Source organism: Medicago sativa, chromosome 2 (assembly GCF_051527215.1).
Source record: "Medicago sativa cultivar Bolivia chromosome 2, Bolivia_mono, whole genome shotgun sequence".
Lineage (NCBI taxonomy): Eukaryota > Viridiplantae > Streptophyta > Magnoliopsida > Fabales > Fabaceae > Medicago > Medicago sativa.
In genome coordinates this window covers 51,370,606-51,381,431 of record NC_140750.1, presented here as the reverse complement: position 1 = coordinate 51,381,431, position 10,826 = coordinate 51,370,606, and the positions used below count along the sequence as shown (strand labels likewise).

At 34.9% G+C, this 10,826-nt stretch overlaps 2 protein-coding genes across 2 annotated transcripts; one reads left to right on the top strand and one right to left on the bottom strand.

Annotated features, from left to right (window-relative positions):
• Positions 1-543: 543 nt before the first annotated feature.
• LOC146948691 (uncharacterized) lies at positions 544-2,464 on the bottom strand. The gene has a single exon (XM_085741465.1). The coding sequence runs from the start codon at positions 1,871-1,873 to the stop codon at positions 992-994; it is 882 nt and encodes a 293-aa protein (XP_085597591.1). The 5' UTR covers positions 1,874-2,464; the 3' UTR covers positions 544-991.
• Positions 2,465-9,503: 7,039 nt separating this feature from the next.
• On the top strand, positions 9,504-10,536 carry LOC146948690 (uncharacterized). Its single transcript, XM_085748419.1, has 3 exons — positions 9,504-9,821; positions 10,122-10,328; positions 10,483-10,536. Exons 1-3 carry the CDS (start codon positions 9,504-9,506, stop codon positions 10,534-10,536), a joined length of 579 nt encoding a protein of 192 aa, XP_085604545.1.
• The last annotated feature ends 290 nt before the right edge of the window (positions 10,537-10,826 follow it).

The following is a 10,826-nucleotide window of genomic DNA, read 5'->3' as shown; positions in this document are numbered from 1 at the left end:
TTGATTCATGTAACCAACCTCATTTGAGATAAAGTTTGTTTTTGTTATAGGAAGTAAGTATTGTAAATCAACTTTTTTTTTTTTAAAAAAAATAAAGTATTGCAAATCAACTTGAACTAAACACCATATATGTAACACTTTCAACACAATAAAAGTGGACAGTAAAAGCATATCAAAGAAATTGTTGAGGCAAACGAAACAAAAACACTTATAGGGTGCGTTTTATTTAGATTTTTTTAGATAGAAAAAAAAAACTAATTGTTCTATTAAAAAAATCACTTTTGTTATTTTTAATTGTTTGTTTAGAATTTATAAAAAAAAAATTGACTCTAAAATTAAAATAAAAAGCTATTACAATTAGTTTTTTTTTTCAAAAACAATGAGGTGTCACATGAACAGTTAAAAATAATTTATTTTAAAAAATATTTTTTATGAGAAGTAAACAAACTTAAATAGTTTCATTTTTTTTTAAAGTCTCTAATCTAAAGTTTGTAACATAAAATCTAATTTTTTTTAAAGCTGAAAGAAACGCACATACAATCATATGGTGCAAAGCATTTTCCAAGTCTTATTCACTGTTGTTTTGAAGTTGTAATTACCAACTAAACCCACAAGATACAACACCGTCCAAAGTTTTACAGAGTAGCATCCAAATCAACAACAACAACAACTTAACTAACCCACATTAAACTAAACTATGCTGATACATTGCATCTATCAAACCTAAAGAAAAATATGATTGATCATTTGAAATGTAACATCAAAATTCATTAAACTCTTCTCCCAACAAACCTGCAGCCCAAACAACAACACACTAAACCAGTCATTTGCTCTATGTTGAGATTGACACTGAGTTTAACAATGGTATAAGTGCACTTTTGAGGTTCAACAAAATGACGGTGTCAGTGTGATTTCATCAAACTCATTATTATGATTCCAAACATTCACTAGTTTCATTGAAATCACTCAAACACACTTTTGTCAATTGTCATCACTCTCGCCATCCATCGTCATGGCCACCATTTTCGATGCTCTTGAAATTCTCCGAATCACGATCAACAGTGCCAATTCCTCCAGTCTCCAAACATACAACACGTCGCCTCAAATCACCCAATTCCCTTTCCATGATAAAAATTCTTTCCTTAAGCGATAGATTATGTTCTTTAAGATCTGCAATTTGCAAATCTTGTTCATCAACCCTATTCTTTAAACTATGATCTTCACCAAAATTTGGATATATCATCTTAAACCTGCTCAAATCATTGTTTAATCTCTTCTCAAACTCCAAAACCTCATCGCCATTGTTGTCGCCAGAGTTCTCTTTGCCTGACCGAAGACGAATTAGGCCTTTCATAGTGCCATATCCGTCGACTCCCCACTTTTCCTTTGCCATCTCAACAACCACCTCAGTCGACGGTGACAACGTCGGCGTCGTCAGGATTGTCGGAGTCACCGCATAGGGTGACACAAGAGAAGTTATACCACCGAACTTTTTCGCGCGGATTATAAATGATGTCGTGTTACGTGGCGCAAATGGGGCGGAGAGATGACCAACTTTGGTAAACCTCCTCTTTGGATAGTGAAATCGGCGAAACTTTCTGGTGAGTCGTTTTGCCTCTGATGAAACGTTTGCGTTTTCAAATGAATGACCTGACCTAATATGTTCCCCACGGTGGTAAAAGTTGCATCTTTTGGGTTTTCTTACGTTCCACTTGACCCGACCCAAATTATTAGGTGGCCATGGCAGATGACCTTTAAATGTTGGAAATCGGGAGAACACAGCCGGATTTGGCGGCATGTAAGGTGGTTGGCGGTGGGACCAAGCGACATAGTTTTGAGGAGTCTGCTGCAAGATCCGAAACTGGCCTATCATATTTCATTCAAAGAATATCGTAGCTTTTAAAATTTCACAACAAAATTAGATGAAGAAAAAATATTGGAATATTTAATAAAAGTTATTTGAAATTTGAGGAAACTTTGAGAAAGAAAAATGGTTTTAATTTTGTTGGGTTTAATATTGAGGGAAAATTGGTGTTTGTGAACTTGTAACTGAATATGTGATTATGTTATGATTCAAGACTATTTTGTTATGATAAAGTGTGATAAAAGAGAGTGAGATAAGATCTAAGGGTTCAAATTTGGGTTTGAATGAATTGAAAGGCGGATGTTGGATTGTGTTGTCATGTGGAGAATCGGGTTCATAAGGTTTGTGCAAAGTAGAAGTTGGATGATGTTCCATACAATGCCATGACTCGGTTCATGTTGTTATGACTTTGCAAAAGGGTTGTCTTTGTGTTGTATGTGTGTTTTTTTTCTTCTTCAATGGAAATGAGTGTTTGTGCTTGTTTTTGATGGGTATAAATAGATGAAAAGGAGATCACTATTTCTTTCACAAGAAAAAAATATTCAATGTATTTTGCTTTTATAGAATTCATTTATATTTAAATGTCCTATTCAATGTTTCTCAAAATGAGAAGAAAACAACTGTATTGAGTGATTATTTGGTGATTCATTGTTTTTGACAAACCATTTTTCTTTATATATAAAGTTTTTGATGAAGTCTTTGGTAAATTCATATATAGTAATTCAATAAATAAAAAATTACCATGCATTGATTTTTATCTTAAAATTATTAAGAAATTCAATATGACTATCATCTTAAAAGTTAGAACATCTATTTTTCGAAATATTTCGAAATCAAATTTATTTTAAAATCATAATTGTGTCTATCATGTGCATTATTGCACATATTAAAAATATACATATTTATTATTAAATGCACAAGTTCTAATGCAATTTTTTTTTTAATTTCTTAACATGTGGAAATTTACACATGATAGAAAACCCTTATTATTACAATTTTCTGTTTATTTGCTTTTTCATGTTTTCTCATATCAAACATTTCTGTAAAAAAAATTATCAAACATTACATTTTCGCATTTTTTTTCTCTCTCTCACATTCATTTTCTTATCATCATAATAGTAGTAACCACCTCTTTTCCACTTGAGAAACAAAACTTCAAAGTATCAAAAAAAGAGAACAGAAATGACTTCTTGCTTCCCAATATTATCACAATGAGAAATGATATTTGTACAATCATTTTGTGACAACTTTTAGATATCTCTCATACTCACATTATGTTATTACTCTCTCTCTCTCTCTCTCTCTCTCTCTCTCTCTCTCGTTTTTGACCAATAAAAAAAGAGAAAAGAAGAGTTGTCACAAAAGTTGTCACCTATTGATTGTACAAATATCATTACACAAGGGCTAACGATTGATGAACATCCCATCCACCGTTTAAACACCTACTTATGTGGTATTCCCTCTGGTCACATTTATAAATAAAAAACAATTTTTTAGGTTCATTGAATAATTAATGTATATAATCACATTTATAAACCAGATACATTAGTTATTCGATAACATAAAAAATTGTATTTTGCTTATAAACGTGACCGAAGGAAATAATTGTTTTTGTTGGATGAGTGACACAACAAATGACATATAAGGAGTTGAAGGTCCAGGTTTCAATCATGACGAAGATAAAAATAATAACAATTAACATACTAACATTTTACATTAAAAAAAACGAATTTAGATAAAATAGTGTCTATTTATCAAGACTTATATGAAAAAGAAAGTGAATACGACATTCACATGCAATAAAATCGCTTTTCATGTGCAACAAAAATACTCATATTTTGTTGGTCCAAAATAAAAACAAATCATACACCAACCATTTTTTAATAGTTACCTCAAAAAAAAAAAAAAAACCATTTCTTAGTAATTGTGACATTTGAAAAAGAAAAAGAATTGTCTAAAAATGTTCACTTCTAATTTTCCATGTAATTTGAATTACTTATCTTTTTTATTCTACTATAATAGAAAACATCAATGGTTAATAAGGCTACTAAAAACTAAGTATTAACAGTGGAGGAGGTTCGATCCACTTGATCCATGTTCTCGGAGAGGCAAATCAAGTTGGAATTTTGCTCTTCTCCCAACACGTTTTTTGCTCATTCCAACCAAACTTTTTAAAATACCCATGCGTGAGTTAACTCACGCATGTGTTATACTCAGCGTGAGTTAACTCACGCAAGTGTTTTTGAAGTGGAAGAAATAGTCACAGGGGGGGGGGGTTGAATTGTGACCCTTTTTAATTTTAATTCTGAAAGAAAATAATTACTCAAGAAAATTCTTGGTAAGGGTTAAGCAGGTAATAATATAACTTAAATAAATAATTACGTAATAAATAAATAGGACCAGAGAACTCTGGATTATATAACTGAAATGAATAAAGTAATACAAGGACCAGAAGATTCTGGAATGAGTAACTGAAATAAATAAAGCAGTAAAGTGACCAGAGTACTCTGGATATATAACTGAAATAAATAAAGCAATAAAGTGACCAGAGAACTCTGGATATATAACTGAAATAAATAAAGCGATAAAGTGACCAGAGAACTCTGGATATATGACTGGAATAAATAAAGCAATAAAAGGACCAGAGAACTCTGGAAAGTTAGTTAGAAGTGATAGTGTGTGTATATGGTGTAAAAATAAAAGAGAAGGAAAGAGAGAAAGAAGAATAACACAGGAGAGTTATCATGGTTCACCAAACCCGGCTACTTCCAGTCCCCACACTTCGTGTGAGATTATCCACTATAGTATACAGTTGGTAGAAACTTCTAACAACCACTATAAGGTCTTGATCACACCAGATCAGTCCAGTACACCTGTATTATCAACCTCAGCAGGCTTCTACAATTCTTTGCTTTCGCACAAGAAAGGTTGGAACTCTTCCTATCTCAAACTATTAAGCCCAATAGACTTGAGATCTAGTTATCACTTTGTAGGATGATTTTTTGGATCTAATGTCTCAAACAAAAATAAGAAAGATGTTGTTTGGATCTAGCGTCTCAAACAAAAATATGTAGGATGTTGTTTGGATTTTTGTGTCTTAAACAAACTATCCTTTTAAAAATACAAACTCAAAAAGATGTTCTCAATGAATGAGATAAAGATGATAAATATAGTGAAAGATTATGGAGTTTGCTTTGTGTTTGTTGAAAGAGATTGATGAAGAGATTGATTTCTTTAGCTTTGAGAGAGAGAGATATCAAAGCTTTTATCAAAACTCTTACTTTTAACCTTCATAGCCTTCCTCTATTTATAGGAATGAGAGACTTGCTGCCCACTACCTAAAAGAGCTGTTGGGACACGTTTTTCTATGTAGAATGTGCTTCCTTTAGTTGCTTGGAGAGAAAGCATGAAATTTTGCACTTGCAGAACGTTCTCCAGAACGTTCTCTGCATACAGCTAGAATTGAGAAATATTTGACACACTTTTCCTAGCTGTAATGAGTTGTAAAAGTGCAACCAGCTGTTCTCTTGATTGTAGAAGCTTGGAGGCCACTTATGATAATGTAATCTTGATGTCATTACATGATGTCATAAGAAGATGTCTTTGATGATGTCATATGGTAGTAACTTTGGAGACATATTCCTTAATGGGTTTTGCTTCAAATGGATAAAAAATCATTAAGGCCCAAGACAAATTCTTGTATTGGATTTATGTCATGCTTTCCATTTCGATGACTTGTCTTTTGATGAAAATTATTTATTTGCTTTGTGAACAGTGACCAGAACGTTCTCCAGATCATTCTCACTCAAACATTCTCACAAAACACATTAGTGGATAACAAAATAATAATTGTAATATTTTTGCTATCTTTTAAAACATCAAATGAGGATGTTTTCTTCACTTTATATGACCAGAATGATATTTGTAGGATGTAACACCCACTTTTTCATAATTATTATTTGAGTGAACTATTGCATTTTATTAGAATATTATTATTATTATTGTTATTATATTTATATTGGTGAAATATATGTTAATAGTTGATAATATAAGTATTATTCTTAAGTGGGGGAGAAATATTATTGTTAGTAGAAATAAGTAACTAATAGGGGAAAGAGCAGGATTGTGGTGAGAAGAGCAATTAGGGAAAGAATAAAATCTGTAAGTGAGAAAGAAAAATTAGAACGCGTACAACTGAGAAAAGAGGAGAGAAAGAAGAGAAGTCAGAGAGAACCCTAAGAACGAAGAACGCGGCTGTTGGATTTCAGGAAGATAATCTAAGGTAAGGGTGGGACTAACTCTCATTATTAACAAGTTTTGATTCATAGGAAGTGGTCAATTGCTGTAGGTTTAAGGGATTGGGATTAGGGTTAATCTTATGTTGATGTTCATAGTTTTGGTTGTTTGAGAAATTAGATTTGAAGATGTGTTGGGTTGTTAACAGAGTAGAAAATTCATTGGAGTTGTGTTAAATTGATGTTCAGGTCTTAGATTTATCATAGGTAATGTTCCCTATCAAATTTGGGGTTTGGGATGATGAAATTGGGGTTTTTGGAGTGAAAACTGGTCTGTTCCCGTAGAGCCATCGTAGTACGATGTTGGGAAATCGTACTACGATTTTTCCAGTAGCAAACAAGACTTTTTCAGCACCTTCCATCGTAGTACGATGCATTCCATCGTAGTACGATGTAATAGTGACATCATCCCCTGTTTTCGCATTCTTGTGTCTTTTTCACCTGTTTCTGTTTTGAACTGGCTTTTGGTGTAAACATGAGAGTTGTAGATAATTGAGGTAGCTTTCTAGTGGCTTTGGTTTGACGTGAAAATGTGTCTTAGTTTTTGAGATATGATGAAAACACTCTAAGGAGGTCTTAGTGAAATTTTATGAAAACTAACCCAAAACTTATAGATTGTCTCCAAACTTCAAAGCTTGAGTACTATGAGTGTAATTAAGATGTTTATAAGTATTTAATCTATGTTGTGATGAAATCCTTATGAGTAGTTATTAATGAATTTAACATGAAAAATGAAGTTGTTGCATTTAGAGTCGAGTTGATGCATAGTCAGCGATGGGGGCTTAATGCCCGACAGGTTCTTTATGACCTTAGCGATGGGAGCTTAATGCCCGACATGTTCTTTATGACCTTAGCAATGGGGGCTTAATGCCCGACAGGTCCAAATATGACCTTAGTGATGGGGGCTTAATGCCCTGGTGGTACCACATGCATATTGAAGTTGTCTAAGTTGTTGTTGGAGTTGTTGTTGCATTGTAGAGTCATCATAACTTATAATAAATGATGAATGATGTGATGATGTTGCTGTCTTGCCGTTGTTGTTGCTGTCCTAACATTAATAAATGATATAAATGATGAATTATAAGAATGAATATGTTGCTTTTGGTAACTATGAAGTTGTTGACTACTTAGCTTTGTTAAATGATGTTAAAATGATGATATTAATGTTAGATATATGTTGTTGGTTATCTTTTTATGAATTATTTGTTAATTAATGAATGTGAAATCTCACCCCTTCTGCTTGAAAATGTTGCCCTTCGTATGGGTAACTTGCAGGTAACCAGGACTAGCTGTGTTCGTGAGTAGACTCCTCACATCGTGTCTAGAATGCTCTGATACGTAACGGGATGGGGATTGTCTGATGCTTGTTTTTCCTTGTTACGTATTTTATTTTAATAATGTTGAAGTATTCTATGAAGACTAATTGAGATGTTAAGTTGTGGCCTTTTAATGCCAAGGATTTTATGAGATGATGTAAACTAAATTCCGCTGCATTTGATTATTGAATTTTATAAAGACAGGTCGCTTAAATGAATAGTATTCCTATTACTATAATTGTTGGAAATGATGTATGTGATGCTCCGTTATGTTGATAAACTCTGATAATTTTTGTGAAATTTTTAAGTTGGGAAAACAGGGTGTTACAATTGGTATCAGAGCAGGTCGGTCCATCCGGCCAAGTAGTTGAGTCGCGTTGTGTCGTATTACAGTTTTGTACTGTATTTAAGTTGTACTTATTGTTGATTGTTATGTAGAGAACCAATACCTGGTATGAACTGGTTGGAGTACAACCATGTTCGTATTAATTGTTTTAGTAAGTCTGTGTATTTCTCTTCTGCCGAAGAAGAAAGTGGAGCAGAGTTTTGTCTACGAAGCAGCTGAAGCGGTTAGCACGTGATGGAATTTTGATGTTTTCGTTGATGGCGTTGCTATCTATTGAGAATCAAGCAGTGAGTGATAAGTTGCAAATTGTGTGAGGATTTACCGAAGTTTTCCTGAAGAGATTGTTGTTTGATCTTACCGGCACATCAGGAAGTGTCTGCCGCCGGAGAGAGAGGTTGAATTTTCTATTGATCTTGTTCCGGGAACGAAGCCTGTGTCGATGACACCTTATCGTATGTCAGCTTCAGAGTTAGCAGAATTAAAGAAGCAGTTAGAAGAATTGTTAGACAAGTTTATAAGACCAAGTGTATCACCTTGGGGAGCACCAGTGTTGCTAGTAAAGAAGAAGGATGGAAGTATGAGATTGTGCATTGACTATCGTCAGTTGAACAAAGTAACGATAAAGAATAGATACACCCCTCCCTAGAATTGATGATTTGATGGATTAGCTAGTGGGTGCACGTGTATTTAGCAAAATTGACTTGAGGTCAGGTTATCATCAGATTAAAGTGAAGGATGAAGATATTCAGAAGACGGCCTTTAGGACGCGTTACGGACATTATGAATATTCTGTAATGCCGTTCGGAGTATCTAACGCACCAGGTGTGTTTATGGAGTACATGAATCACATTTTTCATGACTATTTGGATCGTTTCGTGGTTGTATTCATAGATGATATTTTGATATATTCGAAGTCTGAAGAAGAGCATGTTGAACATTTGAAGATCGTCCTGCAAGTACTGAAAGAAAAGAAGTTATATGCCAAGTTATCTAAATGTGAATTCTGGTTGAAAGAAGTAAGTTTTCTTGGCCATATTATCTCTAGTAGTGGTATTGCAGTAGATCCATCCAAAGTTGATGCAGTATCAAGATGGGAGACTCCAAAGTCAGTTACCGAAGTTAGAAGCTTTTTGGGGCTAGCAGGTTATTACCGAGGATTTATAGAAGGATTTTCTAAGTTAGCACTTCCGTTAACACAGTTGACGTGTAAAGGCAAAACCTTTGTGTGGGATGTTCAGTGTGAGAACAATTTTAATGAGTTGAAGAAACGTTTGACGACGGCTCCAGTTTTAATTTTGCCAAAACCTGATGAACCATTTGTGGTGTATTGTGATGCGTCCAAGTTAGGCTTAGGTGGTGTGCTTATGCAAGATGGCAAGGTAGTGGCTTATGCTTCGAGACAGTTGAAGATACATGAGAAGAACTATCCTACACATGATTTAGAGTTGGCTGTTGTGGTTTTTGTGTTGAAAATTTGGAGACACTATTTGTACGGTTCCAGATTTAAGGTGTTTAGTGATCATAAAAGTCTGAAATATTTATTTGATCAAAAAGAGTTGAACATGAGGCAGAGGAGATGGCTCGAGTTACTAAAAGACTATGAGTTTGGGTTGAATTATCATCCTGGAAAAGCTAATGTTGTTGCAGATGCATTGAGTAGGAAGACTTTACACTTGTCGGCGATGATGGTTAAAGAGATGGAATTGCTTGAACAGTTCAGAGACATGAGTTTGGTTTGTGAAGTGTCGCCAAAGAGTGTGAAATTGGGGATGTTGAAGATCAACAATGAATTTCTGGATAGTATCAGAGAGGCGCATAAAGTAGATGTGAAGTTGGTAGATTTAATGGTTGCAGGCGATCTTGCTGTAGACAGTGACTTTAAGGTTGATGAGCAAGGAGTGTTGAAGTTTCGAGGAAGAATTTGTATTCCTGATAATGATGAGATGAAGAAGATGATCCTTGAAGAAGGCCATAGAAGCAGTTTGAGTATTCATCCAGGAGCTGCTAAAATGTATCAAAATTTGAAGAAAATGTTTTGGTGGTCTGGTTTGAAGCGCGACGTGGCACAATTTGTGTATGCATGTTTGACTTGTTAGAAGTCGAAAGTTGAGCATCAGAAACCTGCTGGATTATTGACACCGCTAGAGATTCCGGAATGGAAATGGGATAGTGTATCCATGGATTTTGTGACGAGTTTGCCGAATACCAACAAAGGGAATGATGCAATTTGGGTGATCGTAGATAGATTGACGAAGTCGGCTCATTTAATTCCAATTAATATTACTTTTCCTGTGTCCCAGTTAGCAGAGATTTATATTAGAGATGTTGTGAAGCTACATGGTGTCCCATCGAGCATTGTGTCGGATAGAGATCCGAGGTTTACGTCGAGGTTCTGGAAGAGTTTGCATGAGGCTTTGGGTACTAATTTGAAGTTGAGTTCAGCGTACCACCCGCAGACAGATGGACAGTCGGAAAGGATAATTCAGTCGCTGGAAGATTTATTGAGGGTTTGTGTGCTTGAGCAAGGTGGAACTTGGGATAGTTATCTACCTCTGATAGAGTTCACTTACAACAACAGTCACCATGCTAGTATTGGAATGGCACCTTACGAGGCTTTGTATGGTCGGAGGTGTAGGACTCCGTTGTGTTGGTTTGAAACAGGTGAGAGTGTGGTATTGGGACCAGAAATTGTCCAACAGACTACCGAGAAGGTAAAGTTAATTAGAGAAAAGATGAAAGAGTCACAGAATAGGCAGAAAAGTTATCATGATAAGCGCAGAAAGGATCTTGAGTTCCAAGAAGGAGACCATGTGTTTTTGAGAGTCACTCCGGTGACGGGTGTTGGACGTGCATTGAAGTCAAAGAAGTCGACTCCGAGATTTATTGGTGCATATCAGATTTCAGAAAGGATTGGAACGGTTGCTTATAGGGTGGGTTTGCCACCACATCTTTCGAACTTGCATGATGTGTTCCATGTATCGCAACTTCGGAAGTATGTGCCGGAT

What these genes read in the sequence shown, in the direction of transcription:
- LOC146948691 (XM_085741465.1), bottom strand. Translation starts at nt 1,873, where the DNA reads ATGATAGGCCAGTTTCGGATCTTGCAGCAGACTCCTCAAAACTATGTC.
- LOC146948690 (XM_085748419.1), top strand. Translation starts at nt 9,504, where the DNA reads ATGATGGTTAAAGAGATGGAATTGCTTGAACAGTTCAGAGACATGAGT. An exon ending in GTTTGAGTATTCATCCAGGA is followed by an intron (nt 9,822 to 10,121) that starts GCTGCTAAAATG and finishes CCTGTGTCCCAG; the next exon opens with TTAGCAGAGATTTATATTAG. An exon ending in CGCTGGAAGATTTATTGAGG is followed by an intron (nt 10,329 to 10,482) that starts GTTTGTGTGCTT and finishes GGTTTGAAACAG; the next exon opens with GTGAGAGTGTGGTATTGGGA.